The sequence below is a fragment of the Rana temporaria genome, chromosome 9 (assembly GCF_905171775.1).
Source record: "Rana temporaria chromosome 9, aRanTem1.1, whole genome shotgun sequence".
NCBI classification, from domain to species: Eukaryota; Metazoa; Chordata; class Amphibia; order Anura; family Ranidae; genus Rana; species Rana temporaria.
The window spans coordinates 125,109,217-125,133,736 of record NC_053497.1 but is presented as its reverse complement, the minus strand read 5'-3'; the positions used below and the strand labels follow the sequence as shown (position 1 = coordinate 125,133,736).

Sequence of the window (24,520 nt, the reverse complement as noted above, 5' to 3'; positions counted from 1 at the left end):
AAGATTTTCCCTCTAATACTTTTCTGGGGACAACCCAAAATTTGGGATTTTCTTTTACGTTCACTTTCAATGATGATAAACAGCAGGGGCAAGACAGGGGGTGGGCAGGAGGGGAAGCTGCTAGGGGTGCAACGGATCAAAAAACTCACGGATCGGATCGATCCTCGGATCAGGAGTCACGGATCGGATCATTTTTCGGATCAGCAAAAAAAAAGACTAATCTTGTTACACCCAACGGAGTTTTAGATTCAGTTATTTTCAACACAAAATGGAGCTTATGTGCTTAAATACAGTATATGTAAATCTGACAGACTGTTTACATGTTAAATTTTAAAAGCCGCAGAAAACCTTACATGTTTGAAAATCAGAGGTGTTCTGTCACATTAGCAAACATGTAAGGTTTGCTGCGGCTTTTAAAATTTAACATGTAAACAGTCTGTCAGATTTACATATACTGTATTTAAGCACATAAGCTCCATTTTGTGTTGAAAATAACTGAATCTAAAACTCCGTTGGGTGTAACAAGATGTCCGCTTGCCCCTAATCACTATAATTACTCTCGTATCACCGTTGTCAGCCTCCCCTCCGGTGTCACTGGGGGTCCCACCCTCCTCTCTGCTGGGGTCCCCCCTCCACTCTGCTGGGGTCCCCCCCACTCTGCTGGTCACTTGGGGTCCCCCCCCACTCTGCTGATGTCACTTGGGGTCCCCCCCTCCTCTGGTGTCACCGGGTGTCCCCCCCTCTTCTGGTGTCATTGGGTGTCCCCCCCTCCTCTGGTGTCACTGGGTGTCCCCCCCTCTTCTGGTGTCACTGGGTGTCCCCCCTATTCTGGTGTCACTGGGTGTCCCCCCCTCCTCGGAGCGCTCCGCGGATCGCGTGGTGTGCCGATCCGAACGGGCTGGCCCGTTTGGATCACGGATCGGTGACGATCCGTTGCACCCCTAGAAGCTGCCCTGGGCATTGTGGTATTATGTGAAGTGGGGGGGCGCCACAAGGAGATTGGTGGGAGGGGATTTGTGTTGGAAGGGGGAATTTTGGGGCGGCAGGAGGTAAGTTTTGTTCTAGATGGGGAAGTTGCGGGTGCTAAAACTGGTTATCTAGGGGGATTTGTGTTGGGATGGAGGAAGAAGATTTGTGCTAGAATTTGTTTTGGGAGGGATTTGAAGTGGAGGAGGAAGATATATATATATATGAAGAAGACATTTTTGGGTAGAGGCTTTGTGCTAGGAGAGGTGAATTTTTGTTTTGGGGCAGGGGGAGGCATTTGAGTTGGGGTGCAAAGATGTGTGCTAAGAGAGGGGATTTCAGCAGGGGGGCATATTTGTATTTAGGAGGAGGGAGAATTTATGCTTAGAGGGTAAGCATGCAGATTAGTGTTCTGTGTTTTTGTGGGGGGAATTTTGCTGAAAAGTAATGCTCATACATCTGGGAATGAGGGCACAGTTTGGCATGTTCGCCCTGTGCTCTAGATCAGTGTTTCTCAACCCTGGCCTCAAGTACCCTCAACAGGCCATGTTTTGATGTTTTGGGAATTCCTCTTAGAGGAAATAGCTGTCCGAAATTCTCTTAGAGGAAATAGCTGTCCAAAATACCAAAATACCAGGTGGGAGAATCTGTTCTCAACTTTTAGTCGTGCACTCCACATACCTGTTTTTTTGGAAGAGTGGCAAGAAAAAAGCCATTGTTGAAAGAAAGCCCTAAGAAGTCCTGTTTGCGGGGGGGAAAAAAGCCACGTGAGGGACACATCAAACATGTGGGAAACGGTGCTCTGGTCAGATGAGACCAAAATTTAACTTTTTAGCCTAAAAGCAAAATGCCATGTATGGCAGAAAACTAACACTGCACATCATCCTGAACACACCATCCACACCGTGAAACATGGTGGTGGCAGCATTATGTTGTTGGGATGCTTTTCTTCAACAGGGATAGGGAAGCTGGTCAGAGTTGATGGGGAAATGGATAGAGCCAAATACAGTGCAGTCTTAGAAGAAAACCTGATGGAGTCTGTTAGAGACTGGGGCGGAGGTTCACCTTCCAGCAGGACAACGACCCTAAACATGCTGCCAGAGCTACAATGGAATGGTTTACATCAAAGCATATTCATGTGTTAGAATGGCCCAGTCAAAGTCCAGACCTAAACCCAATTGAGAATCTGTAGCAAGACTTGAAACTTGCTGTTCACAGACGCTCTCCATCCAATCTGACAGAGCTTGAGATATTTTGCAAAGAAGAATATACAAAGTTGGTAGAGAAATACCCCAAAAAAATTGCAGCTGTAATTGCAGTGAAAGATGGTTCTACAAAGTACTGACTCAGGGGGCTGAATACAAATGCACACCACACTTTTCACATATTTATTTGTAAAAAAAAAAATCGGAACCATTTATAATTTTCCTTCCACTTTGTGTTGGTCTATCACGTTTTTGGTTGTAACATGACAAAATGTGGAAAATTTAAAGGGGTATGAATACTTTTTCAAGGCACTGTATATACCATAGTTTGTAGACTATAACAATATGCACTGATTTGTTTTATTTATACCATAGGAGTGTAGCAGACTACATTTTGGCCTAAATTTATGATGAAAGATTATTTGCAAAATTGTGAAACAAAAAAAAGGTGTTTTATCTTTTTTTCTGGAAATTTTTCGTAATTTTTTTTGGTTTATACTGTAGCAAAAAATAAAATACTCAGCGGTGATTAAATAACACCAATATAAATTATAAATATAAATTATATACCGTATTTATCGGCGTATAACGCGCACCCTAACTTTAACCACTTAACCCCCGGACCATATTGCTGGTCAAAGACCAGAGCACTTTTTGAGATTCGGCACTGCGTCGCTTTAACTGACAATTGCGCAGTCGTGCAAAATGGCTCCCAAACAAAATTGGCGTCCTTTTTTCCCCACAAATAGAGCTTTCTTTTGGTGGTATTTGATCACCTCTGCGGTTTTTAGTTTTTGCGCTATTAACAAAAATAACATAAAGCGACAATTTTGAAAAAAATTGAATATTTTTTACGTTTTGCTATAATTAATATCCCCCAAAAATATATAAAAAAAAATGTTTCCTCAGTTTAGGCCGATACGTATTCTTCTACATATTTTTTGTAAAAAAAAATCGCAATAAGCGTTTATTGATTGGTTTGCGCAAAAGTTATAAGGCCAGATTCACATATAACTGCGGCGGCGTAATGTATCGTCTATACGTTACACCGCCGCAAGTTTTCAGCGCAAGTGCCTGATTCACCAAGCACTTGCGTGTAAACTTACGGCGGTGTAACGTAAAGGCGTCCGGCGCAAGCCCGCCTAATTCAAATGGGGCGTGTACCATTTAAATTAGGCGCGCTCCCGCGCCGGACATACTGCGCATGCTCCGTTTTGAAATTCCCGCCGTGCTTTGCGCAAAGTGATGTCATTTTTTTGAACGGCGACGTGCGTAACGTACTTTCGTATTCCCGGACGTCTTACGCAAAAAAAAAAAAATTTAAATTCGACGCGGGAACGACGGCCATACTTTAACATGGCTCGTTTAAATTTAAGCCATGTTAAAGCAGGCCTAACTTTGCAATGGGAAAAAACGACTAGCAACGACGTAACGAACGCGAAAACCGTCGTGGATCGCCGTAAAAACTCATTTGCATACCCGCCGCTGAAAAACGACGCGAACTCCACCCAGTGGCGGCCGAAGTATTGCATCCTAAGATCCGACGGTTTAAGTCAATTACACCTGTCGGATCTTAGGGCTATCTATGCGTAACTGATTCTATGAATCAGCCGCATAGATACACTCAGAGATACGCCGTCTTATCTCTTCTGTGAATCTGGCCCATAGCGTTTACAAAATAGGGGGTATTTTTATGGCATTTTTTTAAATATTTATTTTTTTACTAGTAATGGCGGCGATCAGCTTTTTTTTTTTTTTTTTTGGTACTGCGACATTATGGCGGACACATTTTTGGGACCATTGGCATTTTTATAGCGATCAGTGCTATAAAAATGCATTGGATTACTATAAAAATGCCACTGGCAGTGAAGGGGTTAACACTAGGGGGCGGGGAAGGGGTTAAGTATGTTCCCTGGGTGTGTTCTAACTGTAGGGGGGTGGACTCACTAGGGGAAATGACTGATCTTCTGTTCATACATTGTATGAACAGAAGATCAGGCATTTCTCCCCTGACAGGACCGGTCCTCGCTCTGTAACGAGCGATCGCGTGTGCCCCTAGTGGCCTGCGCGAGAGCCGACGTATAGCTAGGGGCACTCGCGCAGGGTCGGCAACTAGTTCAGGAAAAAACTTTCCACAGCAGCCTGCGTATAACACGTAGGCACAGTTTACCCTCTATTTTCAGGGTAAAAAAGTGAGTGTTATGCGCCAATAAATACAGTAAATTGAATTTGTGTATAGTGATGCACATGAGCTGAAGCCACATAAGGTAACATGAGCCAAGTATGTGAAAACTTGGGGGGTGGGGCAAATTTCCCATGGTGCAATAGGGGCTTCCCATATTTGCAAGTGGAGCTGTCATGATGATGTGGTAGCTGGGAACAGTACACATATTTAATAGGGTTCAAGGTTAGAAACCGCATGATAGCTCTTCTCTCATTACCAGAAATTGATGTTAAACTGTCTACTGTGATACTCCGGAGTTCCTCTTTAATATTCTTACATTTTTCTCCACCTCTTCCTAGTACAATGCTCCAGCAACTGCCGCCGAGTACATACATCGCGTCGGACGCACAGCGAGAATTGGAGCCATGGGGAGCAGCCTGCTCATTCTTATACCCTCCGAGGCCGATTATATGCAAACCCTGGTGGGCCACAAGATCTGGTGAGTGAAGTACAAGCAGTGACACATTCTGGGATGATAGTCCATCATCTCTCATAAGAGTTGTAGTCATTTTGGGCCTTGTGTTTTTATGGCTGAGAAGGGTCTAATTACCCGTCAGATATATTTTCCCTGACTTTTATCATTCTACAATAGAACTTTCCTAGTAGTTACTGTTGTCACCAAAACAGGAAGTGATGAAAATGTCCCCAACAGCACACAGCAATAACAAATAGCCTGGCAGAGATTCTAACCATTCCCTACACTACCAAAAATAAATACAAGTATTGGCTATAGATATATTGACAAAAAAAATAAAGGGCCAGATTCACGTAGCGCAGCGGATCTAATAGATCCGCTCGTTCTACGTGAATTAAGATCCGCTCCCGCAAGTTTAGGAGGCAAGTGGCTAATTCACAAACCACTTACCTCCAAACTTGCGACGGCGGATCCTAAATCCCCCAGCGGAATTCAAATTCCGCGGCTAGGGGAGTGTCATATTTAAATCAGGCGCGCTCCCGCGCCGATTTAAATACGCATGCGTCGTCCGGGGAATTTCCCGGCGTGCATTGCTCCCACTGACGTCAATAGGACGTCAGTGGTTGCGACGGGAGCTAGACTTGCGACGCGCGTGTTCGTGAATCGGCGTACGCAAACGACGTAGGAAATTTCAAACTCGACGCGGGAACGACGGCTATACTTAACAATACTTACCCCTGCTTTTAGCAGGGGTAAGTATACGACGGGTACCGCGCTACGGAAACGACGTAAGAACACTGCGTCGGGTCCGCGTACGGTCGTGAATTTCGCGTATCTCGCTGATTTACATATTATTCAGTGTAAATCAGCGGGAACGCCCCCGGCGCCATTTTTAATTCAAAAAAAAGATCCGACAGTGTAACACAGTGTAACACTGTCGGATCTCAGCCCTATCTATGCGTAACTGGTTCTATGAATCAGGCGCATAGATAGGACCTGAAAAAAGCTGAGATACGATGGTGTATCTGAGATACACCGTCGTATCTGCTTCGTGAATCTGGCCCAAAGATTTGATTCACTGTTTGCAGGGTATTTATGGTAACAGGCCCAGATTCACGTAGAACGGCGTATCTTTGTGCGGGCGTAACGTATCCTATTTACGTAACGCCTCCGCAACTTTTACAGGCAAGTGCCGTGTTCTCAAACGAAAGTTGCGGCGGCGTAGCGTAAATGGGCCGGCGTAAGCCCGCCTAATTCAAATGTGGTAGATGTGGGCGTGTGTTATGTAAATTTTATGTGACCCCACGTAAATGATGCTTTTTTACGAACGGCGCATTCGCCGTCCGTGAAAGTATCCCAGTGCGCATGCTCCAAATTAACCCGCAAGAAGCCAATGCTTTCGACGTGAACGGAAATGACGCCCAGCCCTATTCGCGAACGACTTGCGCAAACGCCGTAATATTTTCAAATTTCGACGCAGGAACGTCGTCCATACTTAACATTGGTACGCCGCATCTACGCCTCATATAGCAGGGGTAACTTTACACCGGGAAAAGCCTAACGTAAACGTTGTATCTGTACTGCGTCGGCCGGGCGTACATTCGTGAATTTGCGTATCTAGCTGATTTACATATTTCTAGGCGTAAATCAGCGTACACGCTCCTAGCGGCCAGCGTAAATATGCAGTTAAGATACGACGGCGTAAGAGACTTACGCCGGTCAGATCTAATACAAATCTATGCGTAACTGATTTTAAGAATCAGGCGCATAGATACGACGGCTCGGACTCAGAGTTACGATGGCGTGTCTGGAGATACGCCGGCGCAACTCGTTAGAGAATCCAGGACAGTGTCTGTGTTTTGTTTTCGGTTTACGAACACCGTTACCATATATATGCTGCTAACCGTGAATCAAATCTTTTTTTTTTTTTTTTTTTTGTCAATGTATCTATAGCCAATACAGTAAAACCTTGGATTGCGAGCATAATTCGTTCCAGAACCATGCTTGTGATCCAAAGCACTTGTATACCAAAACAAATTTCCCCATAAGAAATAATGGAAACTCAAATGATTCGTTCCACAACCATTTATTCATAAATCCTTCCATTTATAGTCCATATAAAAAGATTATAGCAATGTGACCAGGTTGTGTAACCAGAAAATGTCCATCCACAAGGGGATTAGAAGCAAAATCCAGCAGGAGCTACACAGTATAAAAGAGAAGAGAGGCGCCTCTAAGTGTAGCAATACGGTTACATTGCAGGCATCCGGAGTAAAGCTGTCCACATAGACCATCCTCCGCACCGCCGGCTCTCACCGCTGTCAGTCTGCAATCGTGATTGTAAAGACTACCCTGCGGTAGAGTGATCTGAAAGCGAGGCTTGAAGCACTCGTGGAGTGCAGAGTGGAAGAGATGACGTCGATGGCGGTGAGGAGGACGGTCTATGTGGACATCTTTACCCCGGGTGCCTGCACTTAGATGTGCCTCTTTTAATCATCAATCATGTGAGTTGCTAAATGTTGTATCTTCATTAAATGTAACAATATTGCTACACTTAGAGGCTCCTTTCTTCTCTTTTATACTCAGTTGTGACATGACGCTACTCTTATATCAAGACATCGCTTGTATAGCAAAATGTATTAAAAAATGTTGCTTGTCTTGCAAAACGCTCTCAAACCAAGGTTTTACTGTACTTGTATTTATTTTTGGTAGTGTAGGGAATGGTTAGAATCTCTGCCAGGATATTTGTTATTGCTGTGTGCTGTTGGGGACATTTTCATCACTTCCTGTTTTGGTGACAACAGTGACTACTAGGAAAGTGGAAAGAAATGCTATACAGATGTCACCTCCTGTTCTGGTGACAACTATAACATGTAGAATCTCTCTCCACTTTCATTCTCAGTTACAATGGTCACCAGGACTAATAGAGAGTGCAAAATACCGCACAACAATAAAAAACCCTCCAAGCTTTATTCAAAATGGGGAAAAGAAACAAAAACATTTTGGCTAGAGATAAGTGTGAAAGTGCTGTATATGGGAACCCCCACCTTGTAAATTAGACCATTCAATTTAAAATAGAAATGAAAGGCAAAACATTTCTCCACATATATAAAAAAGAAACAAATATATTTATTTTTTTCGTTTTATAAGTGATCACACAATCTCTGTTCTTAGCTGGAAAGCTAGGGGTGGAGAAACAGGACACCGATCTTCCCAGCGAATGGCTGCGCAGAAGTGTGTGTGTCAGCACAAGTCTATGGCCATTGGAAAACAGGCAGGCTGTGCTCCCAGCAAAGCAAGAAAACTGACCACTCTGGGATAGATCTGGTCTCATGTCTAGCCGTGGCCTCACTAGGGGAAATGACTGACCTTCTGTTCATACCTTGTATGAACAGACGGTCAGGCATTTCTCCCCCTGACAGGACAGTCCCGGTCCTCGCTCTGTAACGAGCAATCGCGGGTGCCCGGCGGCGATCGCGCCCGCCGGGCACGCGCACGGGAGTCAGGGACGAGCGAAAGGGCACGCGCGCCTCCGGCGGCGCGCACGCGCCCCTAGTGGCCGCTTCGAGAGCCGACGTAGAGCTACGGGGGAGCCGACCTGCTGCTGTAGAACTGCGGCGGCTGGTCGGCAAGTAGTTAAAGAGGCCGCTGAGTAAACAGGAGATTCTCGCTGTATGTAATCTGACGGCGCTCGTCCTGTTCCCTTCCCCGCAAATTTCGATTTAGTTTTAGTCTTAGTTCTAGGACTAAAATGTAATTTTAGTTTTAGTCCCATTTTAGTCTTCTGCAATTGTTTTCGTTTTAGTTGTATTTAGTCGACTAATATCTCCAGTACATTTTAGTCGACTAAAAATAATTGAAGTCATCTAATATCAAATGGGTGAAGTTAAATTGTAATGTATTATTTAAGCATTTCTCTACAATTTCCAAACTCATTATATACTGTTGGAGTGAAAAAATCTAATATATTATTTTTTATGGTATTGAGGTATGAACATGCACTACAGACCAGTGTTAATTTTGACGTCCAATTTTAATTTGGTTTTAGTCTTATTTTAGTCTTTTGACTAAAATGCCATTTTAGTTTTAGTCGTATCTTAGTCATCTCAATTGTTTTAGTCGTATTTTACTCGACTAAAATGGTATTAAAGTTAGTCGACTAAAATGTTTTAGTCTACGAAATTAACACTGCTGGGCAGGAAGGGGTGAAAGTGCCAGTAGGCAAGTGGTTAAGGAGCTTACAATCACTTTTATTCATACCCTAGGGCAGGGATATGCAATTAGCGGACCTCCAGCTGTTGCAGAACTACGATTCCCATGAGGCATAGCAAGACTGACAGCCATAAGCATGACACCTAGAGTCAGAGGCATGATGGGACTTGTAGTTTTGCAATAGCTGGAGGTCTGCTAATTGCATATCCCTGCCCTAGGGCCAGTTTAGACAGGAGCCACTTAACCCACCAGCTTTTGGAGTGTGGGAGGACACCAGAGTAGCCCCACGCAATCTGGAGAGGGCATGCAGACTCCATGCAGATAGTGTCTTGACTGGGATTGGAACAAAGGACCCGCTACAAGGCAGATGTGCTAATCACTGAGCCTCTCAGTATCGGTCTCCAGAACTCTACCTCAATGGGAAATCCATAATTCTTTTGTTTTTTTCAGTGTCTCCGAAATGAAGATGGAAGAAGTATTGTCCAACCTACTTTTAGAAGACTTTCTGAAAATCAAGAGAGTTGGTGGAAAGGTGAGAATCTCAAACTAATATAAAGAAAAGAGGTACACCTAACCAGTCGTGTATTTAGGTTTTGTGCTGCCCTAGGCCTGTCTAATCTCATGCACCCTCTAATTTAAATATGACCCACCCCTTCCTGTCAAGGCCACACCCCTTTCTGTTTAAGACCTGCCCTGACATTTTCGAGTGGGGACACTAGTCCACTAGGGCCTGGGGGGGGGGGAGCTTTTGGCATTGATGGTTTTGTTGAATGGGGCTATGCAGTCTACCGCACAGTCTTGCAGTCTATCGTACAGCATTGCTCAAGGAGGCAGGAGCAGCACAGTGAGCCAATCGGGTGGATTGAAATGTAAGGAGCATGCTGATAGATGGAAGGACCAGAGTGACACAAAGAAACTTATCAGTGTGCTGCTTCTCCTTTTAGTCACTGAATAGGGGGTGAAAGTGAAACTGCAGTAAATAAAGGTTAGGTCACCTTCCCTGCCAGACAATGATATGCTGTGTACACCTCAGAACTGGTTAGACGTCCATACAAATCCTTTGCCAGGTAAGACATATTTTACGAACAGTATCTCACAAAAGTGAGTACACCCCTCACATTTCTGTAAATATTTTATTATATCATTTCATGTGACAACACTGAAGAAATTACACTTTGCTACAATGTAAAGTAGATCTGTTGTTGCTGGGGGGAACTATTGTTGCTGGGGGATGCCAAATGTGGCACCGGATTGGGGGAGGAGTACAATGAGCGTAAGTTCACTTTTGGGTGTAACGCCGCTTTAAAGCAGGGTTGGTTTTAAAAAAATATCCCAAGCTTTGAACATCTCACGGAGCATTGTTCAATCCATCATCTGAAAATGGAAAGAGTATGGCACAACTGCAAACCTACCAAGTCATTGCGTCCACCTAAACTGACCGGGCAAGGAGAGCATTAATCAGAGAAGCAGCCAAGAGGCTCATGGTAACTCTGGAGGAGCTGCAGAGATCCACAGCTCAGGTGGGAGAATCTGTCCAAAGGACAATTATTAGTTGTGCACTACCCAAATCTGCCCTTTATAGAAGAGTGACAAGAAGAAAGCATGTTGTGGGAATGCTTTTCTTCAGCAGAGACAGGGAAGCTGGTCAGTGTTGATAGGAAGATACAGGGCGATCTTAGAAGAAAACCTGAAAAAGACCTGAGACTGGGGTGGAGGTTCACCTTCCAGCAGAACAATGACCCTAAACATATAGCCAGAGCTACAATGGAATGGTTTTACATCAAAGCATATTCATGTGCTAGAATGGGCCAGTCAAAGTGCAGACCTAAATCCAATTGAGAATCTGTGGCAAGACTTGTAAATTGCAGTTTACAGACGCTTTCCATCCAATCTGGCAAAGCTTGAGATATTTTACAAAGAAGAATGGGCAAACATGTCACTCTCTAGATATGCAAAGCTGGTAGAGACATACCCCAAAAAGACTTGCAGCTGTAATTGCAGAGAAAGATGGTTCTACAAAGTAGGGTCAGGGGGTTGAATGTAAATGCACACCACACTTTTCACATATTTATTTGTAAAAAAAAATAAAACCTTTTATCATTTTCCTTCCACTTCACAATTATGTGCCACTTTGTGTTGGTCTATCACTTAAAATCCCAATAAAATACATTTACATTTTTGGTTGTAACGTGACAAAATGTGGAAAATTTCAAGGGGTATGAAGACTTTTTTAAGGCACTGTATATTCCTATCTATTTATAAATGGCAGCAGCATAAGCATTATAAATAGATAATAATGATTGAGAGATTTTAGTTCCGTATTTTCTGTGGCAGGGCGGCATTGGAAAACTGTACGTCATCCAGCTGAGGGGCACACAGTGCCGCCCTGTGCGCCAATCACAGCCCACAATAGTAATCACAACTGTCATAAATGTAACCCATTCATGACAGTTCAAAACATTGCTGTAACAGCAATCAAAGTGTAAAAAAAATCTAATTATCCCCGATCACCCTCCCAAATTAGTAGTGACTATGGTGGCACTGAACTACTCTGGTGAAAGTATGTAAGGAAAAAAATAGTTATAAAAGAAAAGTTAATTAATTTGAATTGAACAAGCTGTACACTCACTACTTTACATTGTAGCAAAGTGTTATTTCTTCAGTGTTGTCACATGAAATGATAGAATAAAATATTTACAAAAATGTGAGGGGTGTACTCACTTTTGTGAGATACTGTGTGTGTGTGTATATATATATATATATATATATAGATATATAGATATATATATATATATATATATATATATATATATATATATATATATATATATATATATATATATATATATATATATATATATATATATATATCATATTTTTTACTGACATTGAAGGGTATTTGTACTGTCCTGTAGTTTCACGCAGACTTAGGCCAGGTTCACACCTATGCGAATTGAGTGCGGTTTAAACCGCATCTAATTCGCAGGACATTTCAAAATACATTGTTTTCAATGAGGCTGGTTCACATATGTGCGATGCATCCGCACTGCGTATTGCCTCCAAACCGCATGCGGTTTTTATGTCTTGCGGTGCGGCTCAGGTGCGAATTCAGTCCCATTATCTTCTATGGGTACGCATCTAATTCGCACATGTGTTCAGTTCTCTGCAGGAATTTCTCTCATTCAGCTCAATACAATTCTCCCCCACTCTCCTCTCACCCGGAACTTCTCCCAGGTCTCCAAATTCGCACCTGATCTGCAGCTAAACCGCAGTTGATCTGCAGAACACCCTCTAGAGAAATTTGCAACGACAACGCAGCTCAAAAAAGCAACGCACTAGTGTGAACCAGGCCTAAATAATATACACTGATTTTGTTTTATATATATCAAAGAATTGTAGCAGACTACATTTTGGCCTAAATTTATGAAGAAAGATTATTTGTTTGCAATTTTTTTTTTTTTTTAACAGAAACAAAAAAAAAAGTGTTTTTTTTTTTTAATGTTTTTATTTTATTTTAAAACATTTTGATATTTTTTTACATGTATATAGCTAAAAATAAAAGAGAGATAGGCCTTCAGTAGATCAGGATTGATACATTTTCAGGGGGTGCACAGGTTACGAACCCGTTAGGGACTTTCCTCCTGTTTGTAATCCTGAAATGTTCGTAAGTCAGCCGCGCATGCGCAGAACGACAATTACGGACGTTTCCGATGTTCGGTCGAATGCTGTTCTGCGCATGCGCGGCCAAGTACGAACATTTCCTACATTTTCGGAGGCTCCGTCTGGCCGCACATGCGCAGAATGGTAGAGGGTCCGCGCAGAACGGCAGAGGGTCCCCGCATCGCCCCCGGTTCGTAAGTAGGAGTGGTTCGTAAGTCGGGGACCCCCTGTACACTTATTGGGATTTATTTTTTTTGCAAAGGACATGTAACAGAATCTATTTTGGCCTAAAGTTGTGAAAAGCGGTATTTTATTGCATGTTTTAAAAACGGAAAGTAGAAAATTGAGGGTCTTTGTTTTAATTGATATTGCAAAAAAGAAAAAATCCAGTAGTGATCAAATACCACCAAAAGAAAGCTCTATTTGTGTGAAATATATTCATTTTTTATTTGGGTCCAGTGTTGCATGACGACGCAATTACCAGCTAAAGTAGCGCAGTGCTAAATAGCAAAAAATGGCCTAGTCATGAAGGGGGTAAAAACCTTCCGGAGGTCAAGTGGTATTAAACCCAAAAACATAAATTTGAATTATTGCAGCTTACCTCAATCTATAAGCGCAGTGGCTCCTTGTGATCCATTTACACTGGAAATGTCAGTTCTTTTGGCAGAACAAAAAAGCGCTCATATAGAGTGTCATTGACAGGCGTTTTGGAGCGTTTAGCATTGGAACCCATGTGTTTTTGAAGCAAAATAAAAACGCACTAGACTGCCATCTGGTGTGAACCAACCCTTATGCCCCGTTCACACAATCGGATTTTCCGTTGGAAAAACCTTGGATGGTTTTTCTAACGGAATTCCGCTCAAGCTTGGCTTGCATACACACGGTCACACAAAAGTTCTCTGAACTTTTGACCGTGAAGAACGCGGTGACGTACAACACTACGACGACCCGGGAAAATGAAGTTCAATGCTTCCGAGCATGCGTCGAATTGTTTCTGAGCATGCGTCGGAATTTTGCGCGTCGGAATTTCTACAGAAGATCGGATTTTCCCATAGGAATTTTTTGGAGACCCAGCTCTCAATCTTTTGTTGGCGGAAATTCCGACAGCAAAAGTCCGATGGAGCATACACTCGGTCGGAATTTCTGTTTAAAAGCTCACATCGGACTTTTGCTGTCGGAATTTCCAATTGTGTGTACAGGGCGTCTCCACTCTGGATGGAGGAGAAATGGAGTCACCTTTAGGCAGCAGCATTGTTGGATGAACTAGCACATTGGTCTCCAAACTGCGTCCCGGGGGCCAGATGTGGCCCTTTGTTTGCCTTTATCTGGCCATTGGGACATTATTCCACCAACTGATACCAATAATGGGCCACCATTCTCCCTACTGACACCATCAATGGAGTACTAATTTCTTCATTGTTCTCGACAATGGGGCACGATTTATCCCATTTAACCACTTAAGCCCCGGACCTTTAGGCAGCTTAATGCCCAGGCCAGGTTTTGCGATTCGGCACTGCGTCGCTTTAACAGACAATTGCGCGGTCGTGCGACGTGGCTCCCAAACAAAATTGGCGTCCTTTTTTCCCCACAAATAGAGCTTTCTTTTGGTGGTATTTGATCACCTCTGCGGTTTTAATTTTTTGCGCTATAAACAAAAATAAAGCGACAATTTTGAAAAAAATCCAATATTTTTTACTTTTTGTTATAATAAATATCCCCCAAAAACATATATAAATTTTTTTTTCCCCTCAGTTTTGGCCGATACGTATTCTTCTACCTATTTTTAGTAAAAAGAATCGCAGTAAGCGTTTATCGATTGGTTTGCGCAAAATTTATAGCGTTTACAAAATAGGGGATAGTTTTATTGCATTTTTATTAATTATTTGTTTTTTACTACTAATGGCGGCGATCAGCGATTTTTTTCATGACTGCGACATTATGGCGGACACTTCGGACAATTTTGACACATTTTTGGGACCATTGTCATTTTCACAGCAAAAAATGCATTTAAATTGCATTGTTTATTGTGAAAATGACAGTTGCAGTTTGGGAGTTAACCACAGGGGGCGCTGTAGGAGTTAGGGTACACCTAGTGTGTGTTTACAACTGTAGGGGGGTGTGGCTGTAGGACTGACGTCATCGATCGAGTCTCCCTTATATAAGGAATCACTCGATCGATACGCCGCCACAGTGAAGCACGGGGAAGCCGTGTTTACACACGGCTCTCCTCGTTCTTCAGCTCCGGGGAGCGATTGCGACGGAGCGGCTATAAACAAATAGCCGCACCGTCGTCCCGGATCCCCCCCCCCCCCGAGGGAACCCGACCGCCGCATGTAGCGGGGGGGGGGGGTCCCGATCGGACCCGCAGAAAGGCAAGGACGTACGTGTACGCCCATTTGCCTGTACGTGCCATATTGTGGACATACATATACATGCGGCCGTCGGGAAGTGGTTAAAGTGGATGTAAACCCCCCAAAAAAATGTTCCTATCATCTGTGCCCAGTCTTGCCACACAGAGTTAATCCAGCGCTAAGCAATCCTCTTTTTATTGTTCAGTGAAATAAAACAGACTTCCAGATAAAGACCAAAGTCCTTGCGTGAGTGACAGGTTATTTACATATCTCGTGCACTAGCTTGCAGACAAGCACAGCTTCTGTAAAGTGCACAATTCACACAAGAAGCTGTGCTTGTCTGCAAGCTAGTGCACGAGATATGTAAATAACCTGTCACTCACGCAAGGACTTTGGTTTTATCTGGAAGTCTGTTTTATTTCACTGAACAATAAAAAGAGGATTGCTCAGAGCTGGATTAACTCTGTGTGGCAAGACTGGGCACAGATGATAGGAAATCGTATTCTCTGAATTGTGACATCAAAAAAATAAAAAAACATTTTGGGTTTACATCCACTTTAAAAACGATCATGGGGGCACAGATGCTGGGGCATATTCTACTCCCACTGACCACAGTCCGGCCCCCTAAAGCCTGAAGGACAGTAAACTGGACCTTTGTTTGGAAAGTTTGGAGACCCCTGGACTAGCAGATTTAGATGGACTAGATCAGGGGTCTCCAAACTTTCTAAACAAAGGTCCAGTTTACTGTCCTTCAGGCTTTAGGGGAGCCGGACTGTGGCCAATGGGGGTAGAAATTAAACAATGCATCTATGGTATTAGGAAGAGGAATAGTCCCCCGTCACTGGTGTCAGTGGGAGGAATAGCGCCCCATTGTTGATGTCAGCTTGAGGAATAATGCCCCATTGTTGGCGGCAATTGGAGAAATAGTGCCCCATTGTTTATGTCAGTAGAAAGAATATTGCCCTGTTGTTGGTTTCAGTGGGGGGAATGGTATCTTTTATCAGTGGAAGGAAATACACCCCAGGGGCTGCTGTTTTGGGGCCACTGGACTAGATGGACAAACAAAGTAAAGGTGAACTCCAGCTAACACTTTATAAACCGTTAAGAGAACAGTTTTTTCCTTTTGTACTTAAAGCCGAACTCCAGCTCCAATTAAAAGTCAGCAGCTACAAATATTGCAGCTGCTGACTTTAAATATTGGGACACTTACCTGTCCAGGGATCCCGCAATGTCGGCACCCCAGCCAATGTTTACATCAGCTCTCGGGTGCTGCTGCCGCCATTGCCTGTAAGGGAAACAACCTTCACAGCCAGTTCCATACTGCGCATGCGTGCTGCGCTTTGTGAATGGCACAGCGGCGGGGGAAGGAGAAGGGGGAACAAACTCCTGGGGGATCTAGCCAAAGCCAGGTCTCCCCTGGAAGTGGGGACAGAACCAGGTAGCCGCCCCCCCTCCCCCTGAAAGGTGTCAAATGTGGCACTGAAAGGGGGGGGCAGATAAGCAAAGCTTCCTCTTTTTGGGTGTAGCTTCACTTTAAGGTTTTACATAAATAAGCTGACCATTGTAAGTACCCCTGTCAGTGTTCATTAGTTTGCTCAACCCTCTAACTGCCAACTATCACTTTTGCTGGACAGCCTGGTCTGTTATTGGAAGTTGAAAAATAGTATTACTGGCTGGGTCACCATGTGAAAATAATAATAAAAAAATAAGCTTTAGACACCCTAATGCCACGTACACACGATCGGAAATTGCAACAACAAGTGTTCGATGTGAGCTTTTTGACGAAAATTCCGACGTGCGTATGCTCCCTCAGACATTTCCGACAGCAAAAGTTTGAGAGCCGGTTCTCAAATTTTCCTTTAACTTGTCGTTAATTCCGCACAAAAATCCTGCGCATGCTCGGAATCAATTCGACGCATGCTCGGAATAATTTAACTTAATTTTTCTCGGCTCGTCGTAGTGTTGTACGTCACTGCGATCTTGACGTTCGGAATTTCTGATGACATTTGTGTGTATGCAACACAAGTTTGAGCCAACATTCCGTCGGGAAAAAAATCCACAGTTTTGTACGGAATTTTCGATCGTGTGTACGCGGCATACGACAGGGATTGTGTTACTGGCTGGCTCACCAGCGGTGAAAATAAAGGGAAAAATACTTATAGCCAGATTCACGTAGGCGAGCGCAACGTTAGGCAGGCGTAGCGTATCGCATATACGCTACGCCGCCATAAGTCAGAGAGGCAAGTGCTGTATTCACAAAGCACTTGCCTCCTAAGTTACGGCAGCGTAGCGTAAATGGGCCGGCCTAAGCGCGCCTAATTCAAATGAGGAACAGGGGGGCGTGTTTTATGTAAATTACTTGTGACCCGACGTGATTGACGTTTTTTACGAACGGCGCATGCGCCGTCCGTGGACATATCCCAGTGTGCATTGCTCCAAAGTACGCCGCAAGGACATATTGGTTTCGACGTGAACGTAAATAACGTCCAGCCCCATTCACTGACGACTTTTGTAAAATGTTCAGATTTTGACGCGGGAACGACGGCCATACTTAACATTGACTAGGCCAGCTATTTTTTCGACTAACTTTACGCAGGAAAACGCCTTACGTAAACGGCGTATCTTTACTGCGACGGGCGCTCGTACGTTCGTGAATCGGCGTATCTCACGGATTTACGCATTCTAGGCGTAAATCAGCGTTCACGCCCCTAGCGGCCGGCGGAACTAGACAGCTAAGATACGACCACGCCCGTTGTATCTTAGCTAGGTTTAAGTGTATCTCAGTTTGAGCATACACTTAAACATACGACGGCTTAGATTCCGAGTTACGACGGCGTATCTAATGATACGCCGGCGTAACTCTTTGTGAATCTGGCTAATAAAAAGAAAACAAATGCAGCCACCACATAAAAGAATTGGTAAGTCGCAATATAAAACATTTTTGGGGGGGTTTTCCCGACGTGATTCCTCTCCGACCTGACTTGCATACACACGTCCGACCAAAGCGCGGTGACGTACAACACGTATGAACGGGACTATAAAGGGGAAGTTCCTTTCAAATGGCGCCACCCTTTGGGCTGCATACCTGATTCTAAGGCCCCGTACACACGAGAGGATCGATCCGCTGAAATTTTTCCGCGGACCGGTTTCAGCGGATAGATCCCCTGGTGTGTACAACCCAGCGGATATTTATCCGCTGATATTTTTCCGGGCGATGGATTTCCAGCGGATCAAAATTTCTTAGCATGCTAAGAAATCGATCCGCTGGAATCCAGTCCAGCGGATTGATCCGATGGTCTGTACAGACTCACCAGATCAATCCGTCCGAATCCATCCCTCGCATGCGTCGTAATGATTCGACGCATGCGTGGAAGTCCTTATATTACAGCGTCGCACACGCCGCCGCGTCATCATCGCGGCGACGGCGCGACACGTCACCGTGGAGGGAATTCCGCGGGGATTTTGATCTCATGGTTAGTACAACCATGAGATCAAAATCCGCCAGAGGATTTATCCGCGGAAACGGACCTCCGGACCGTTTCCGTGGATCGATCCTCTCGTGTATACTAGGCATTAGATTCCGAGTTACGACGGCGTATCTAATGATACGCCGGCATAACTCTTTGTGAATTTGGGTAATAAAAAGAAAACAAATGCAGCCACCACATAAAAGAATTGGTAAGCCGCAATATAAAACATTTTTGGGGTGTTTTTCCCGACGCGATTCCTCTCCGGCCTGACTTGCATACACACCTTCATGCAAAAAAACGTCCGACCAAAGCGCGGTGACGTACAACACGTATGATTGGGACTATAAAGGGGAAGTTCCTTTCAAATGGCACCACCCTTTGGGCTGCATACCTGATTCTAAGCATGCACGTTTTTCTCCCCCTCGGAAAAGCATACACACAACCATTTTTCACGACGAGAAATAGACTGACGGGAAACACGACGAGAAAAAAAAGAGAGCTGGTTTCAATTTTTTTGCGGGCAGTTTTTTCGTCTAGGGAGCATACACACGACCGATTTTCACGACCAATATAAAAAAAATTAAGTTTTCTCGTCGTGAAAAATGGCCGAGTGTACGTGGCATTAGGGGCACTAGAAGATCTGAAGAAGTAGGACCTGATGGAAGTGAAGGTTAGTGGGGACGGGCATAATGAAATAGAGGGTAGAACACCCCCAGGATATATGTTCCAGGTGGATATGGGCAGAATTGGGGCTTAGATAGGCTGGTGAAGGCCGTGGAAGATGCTGGCTGGTGGGAAGCCAAGTGAAGGATATATCCTCCAAGAGATCTTCCCTGTGAAGGAAGAAACGTCTCTAGCTTATCCCCGCTCTCTCCCTCCCTTTGTAATATATTGCCATATTATCACTAATCCCCCTGGCAGTTGTGACACTGAGACAAGTCATCTGTCACTTAAGATTGAGCGCTCTTTAATTTTCCGGCAGAAACTCACAGCAGGGCCTCCTTCAATTTGAGGTCTTTATTGGAATTCTGAAGCCCCTTCTCGCCTCCTTTCCCCGCAAGCCTCAGATCTATTCTGAGCCACGTTCCAGAAAGTATACAGTAACCAACCGAGGGATTCAGTCCTGGCTCCGGCTCTGTTTATTTAACGATTTAGCCGGATTTCTGCTGCTTACGCCACCCCAGGCCAAAGCCCGCTTTCCAATATTACTTTTAACAACTGTTCTACTCACACAAGTCCCGGTTACCTTCCACCCCACCTCCCCTGTCTGCCATCGTCTCATTAATTTGAAGAAGTTAAAGGGAAGAGAAGAGGGAGGGGGGTGCAGGGTCTTAACGGGGAGGGGGGGCTGGGAATGGCAAGTGAAGCTACATTTTATTTTTCTTTCTATTTTTTTTTTCCCACGTTATTAAAGTGCTTTAGTTTTAATAACGGTGGATTGTGTCCACCTGAGGAGCGGGTAACTGGCGTAATTTTGCATTCATATTAAAAATAATAATAATAAAAAAAAGTTACACTGGGCTTAAAGGTATCAGGCTTATTCAATAAGGCAAAGAGTGTGGCAACCAATTGGCAGTCCTCGTTTCCCGACTGCTGATGGGTGACATTTGGTTGCTATTTGTTACGGAGATTTCTACATTGTTATAGCTTGAAAAAAGGCAAGGAGAGAGGCGCCTCTGGGTGTAGTAGCTTAAAAACAATTTAATGGTTAAAAAACAAATACATGTGGTTGTTGCACTCACATTTGAGCAGTATGGAACAGGCACGTAAAGGTTTCTTTTAGGCTGGGTGAGCTGTCATCCGAGGAGGTAAGTTCCTTTTCCAGTCAGAGGGAGCGCTGTGCGGGGAGGTCACTATTTCATCCGAAGGATGGCATCCATGGGGATGTAGATGGTTCTCAACCCGAGGTCTGGAGCGCACGTGGAAGGCTGGCGAGGGCGGATGACGTCACTGGTATGCGACGCGTTTCAGAGTCTCAAAAACAGCTGATGGATTTTGCTGCTTACACTCCTTTCTCAAGCATAGCGGAGGAGGGGCACGGAACTAGTATTTATTGGTGTGGAGGGGGCGGAGCAAGGCGAAGGTGGGGCGGGACGGAGTGCGGAGTGATGTGAAGGAAGGAAGTGTGGGCGTGAATCAAGGAGTGTCAATGTGTGAATAGGAGACGGGCGTATAGGACGAGGGCGGGCAATGAGAGATTAAGTTAGATCTAAACGAACGGGGGGAGGAGGAGGGGCCGTGAATGGGACTAAGGTGGAATGTGATGGGAAGTGTCAGAACGGGGAGAGGACGGGGACAGTGTTGGAGGAGAATTAAGTGTAGTGTGAACGCAATGAGGGACAATGATGGATAAGTAATGAATGAGGGTGTGTGGGCTGCACTTATATGAATAAGAATAATAAGAATAAAGGGAACTAGTGAGAACGATGTTTAGGTCACAAGTGCAGTATAAGTGGCAGGGGGGGCCATGTGGTGAGGAGTATGTGTGGGGAGCTGATATTATTGACTATGATGTGATGGATATATAATATGATTTAATATGATACTGACTGTAGGTGAATTTGATTTTAGTCAGTATATAGTAGCTGGAGGAGTAAGGTGGGAGTAATGGCACTAATATACCATGGGGTAGGGTGTGGGTGGCTGAGGATGTAAAAAAGGGGGGGGGGGGAAGAAAGGGAGAAGGGGGGGGGGGGAGAAAAAGGGGGGGGTGGGGGAGGGACGGGGGGAGGGAGGGGGGCGCTGAAAAAGGAAGGATAGTGGGGGAAAAAAAGAGAAAGAAGAAGAAGTGGGGAAGGGGGGGGGGAGAGGGGTGGGGAGGAAACAAGAGACAGAAAGGGGGAGGGGGAAAGGGAGGGAGAGGGAAAGAGGGGGAGGGGTGGGGGGGGGGGGGAGAGTGATCCATGGGGTGTGCACAGTATATATACAACAACATGTGGATATGGAGTCCATAAAGTGTGCACAGTATCTGTACAACAGCATGTGGATATAGAGTCTAATTAAATGGATCCTTAGAGAATACAAAGATAAAAAATTGTCTACATACGCGCTAGGTGTTCAGAAGTAGAACAGCAGAGGATTCATATATACAGTGGGATAGACATACATAAATAAATAAATAAATATATAAATACATATACACAACCTGCATAATAGTACGTAGTATATAGTAAAAGGAGGTATGAATGAAAGGTGTAAAATTACGGATATGTACAGGGGGAGCGTATGTATGCCCGTGAACCTGTATTTGGGAGGGCAAATGTATAAAGGTATAAAGTTATAGTGATAAGTGGGTTATAGAATGGTGGCAATCTCAATGCTTTCGTTGATGCCACCCGGAGAGAGGGCATCTAGGGTGTATATCCAATACGTTTCCCTGGCGCATAGTTTTTTAAATCTTTCTGCTGGGGTGAAGATGTTGCTAATTTGTTCTATAACCCATACTGAGAGTCCTGTGGTTGATTGCTGGTGTGTGGTGGTAAAGTGTTTAGGCACACTGTGGGGGTCGGTGCCGCCTTCTATGTTTCTTCGATGTTCCCCAAAACGTTGTCTCAGGGGTCGAATGGTGCGGCCCACATACAGCAAGCCGCAAGGGCAGGTGAGGGCATACACGACGAAGTCCGAAGAGCAATTGAAGAATTCCTTCAAATGGTAAGTTTTTTGTTTGGTTTGAAAGCTTTTTTGTCCATGTTTGACAAAATGGCATGTTTTGCATAGTGGTTTACGGCATTGGTACATGCCGACCAGAGGTATGAGGCAGGGCACAGCGGGTAGGTTTGGGGTGTATTTCAGTTTGCTGGGGGCGATTTTGCTTTTTAGATTTGGTGCTCTTCTGTAAATCACTTTTGGACGAGCAGGAAGGATCGATTTCAGATGAGGATCTTGTAGCAACACTCCAACACTGTCCCCGTCCTCTCCCCGTTCTGACACTTCCCATCACATTCCACCTTAGTCCCATTCACGGCCCCTCCTCCTCCCCCCGTTCGTTTAGATCTAACTTAATCTCTCATTGCCCGCCCTCGTCCTATACGCCCGTCTCCTATTCACACATTGACACTCCTTGATTCACGCCCACACTTCCTTCCTTCACATCACTCCGCACTCCGTCCCGCCCCACCTTCGCCTTGCTCCGCCCCCTCCACACCAATAAATACTAGTTCCGTGCCCCTCCTCCGCTATGCTTGAGAAAGGAGTGTAAGCAGCAAAATCCATCAGCTGTTTTTGAGACTCTGAAACGCGTCGCATACCAGTGACGTCATCCGCCCTCGCCAGCCTTCCACGTGCGCTCCAGACCTCGGGTTGAGAACCATCTACATCCCCATGGATGCCATCCTTCGGATGAAATAGTGACCTCCCCGCACAGCGCTCCCTCTGACTGGAAAAGGAACTTACCTCCTCGGATGACAGCTCACCCAGCCTAAAAGAAACCTTTACGTGCCTGTTCCATACTGCTCAAATGTGAGTGCAACAACCACATGTATTTGTTTTTTAACCATTAAATTGTTTTTAAGCTACTACACCCAGAGGCGCCTCTCTCCTTGCCTTTTTTCTAGAAATTGGAACATGGTCTCTGTTCCCCTCTGATGGCAGCCCTGGAAGTATTTTACCCATCTCAATTTTTAACACAGACTTCTTGATAAGTTTATCCAAAACTGTCACATTCTGACTTTTATTACCATGCTGTGTTTATGCTGTATCTGACACCCAAGGTTTATGTGTACCTATGCGCATTATTTACTTGTCTCTGTATTGTTATAGCTTGCCCTGCTATTGCTGGCAACACACTTTTTTTTTATTATTATTATTATTATTTTTTTTTTATCAGGGGTATATTTGCTGTTTTTTTTTTTTATTTATTATTATTTTTCTTTTATGAATGATTTAATTTATTGTTGAAACAGTTTTTTTTAATCAGGGGTATATTTGCTGTTTGTTTTTTATTATTTATTATTTTTTTTCTTTTATGAATGATTTCATTTATTGTTGAAACAGTTTTTTTTAATCAGGGGTATATTTGCTGTTTGTTTTTTTTATCTATTATTTTTTTCTTTTATGAATGATTTAATTTATTGTTGAAACAGTTTTTTTTAATCAGGGATACCCCTGATTAAAAAAAACTGTTTCAACAATAAATTAAATCATTCATAAAAGAAAATAAATAAAAAAAAAAAAAAACAGCAAATATACCCCTGATAAAAAAATAATAATAATAAAAACGGTTTCAACAATAAATTAAATCATTCATAAAAAATATACCCCTGATAAAAAATATAAAAAAAAAATATAAAAAATATACCCCTGATAAAAATAAAAAAATATATACATTTGCTGTTTTTTTTTTTTTCTATTTTTTTTATGAATGATTTAATTTATTGTTGAAACAGTTTTTTTTTAATCAGGGGTATATTTGCTGTTTTTTTATTTATTTATTATTATTTTCTTTTATGAATGATTTAATTTATTGAAGATTTTTTTTTTTGCAAAACCTTTTCTTTATTTATTTTTCCCAATTGCATAAAAAGGAACAAAGAATTTAATTATAACCCATACATTACAACCCCATTAAAAACAATTTCCATTTTCTCCAACCTAAGCAACCACTTTCAGTTGCTTAACCACTTGACCCCCCCCCCCCCCCCCCCCCCCCCCCCCCCCCTTTTCATGACCAGGCAATTTTTTGTGATTAGGCACTGCGTTATTTTAACTTAAAATTATGCAGTCGATCGATGCTGTACCCAAATAAAATAGATTTTCTCCCACAAATTGAGTTTTCTTTTGGTGGTATTTGATCACCCCTGCGTTCTTTCTTTTTTGTGCTATAAACAAAAAACAATTTGACCATTTTGAGAAAACAAATAAACAATATTTTTTACTTTCTGCTATAAAACATAACTAATAAAAAAAACGAATTTCTTCATCCGTTTAGGCCAATATGTATTTTGCTACATGTTTTTGGCAAAAATTGATTTGCACAAAAGTTATAGGCCCGGATTCACAAAGCACTTACGCCGACGTGT

At 43.6% G+C, this 24,520-nt stretch overlaps 1 protein-coding gene across 2 annotated transcripts in view; it reads left to right on the top strand.

The window, feature by feature from the left end:
• DDX31 (DEAD-box helicase 31) overlaps window positions 1–24,520 on the top strand; it is a 126,127-nt gene that overhangs the window by 50,372 nt on the left and 51,235 nt on the right. For both annotated transcript variants that reach the window (XM_040324423.1, XM_040324422.1), the window contains exons 16-17: window positions 4,695–4,834; window positions 9,473–9,554. In XM_040324423.1, the coding sequence (XP_040180357.1) occupies window positions 4,695–4,834; window positions 9,473–9,554 (222 nt within the window). The remainder of the gene's footprint in view (window positions 1–4,694; window positions 4,835–9,472; window positions 9,555–24,520) is intronic.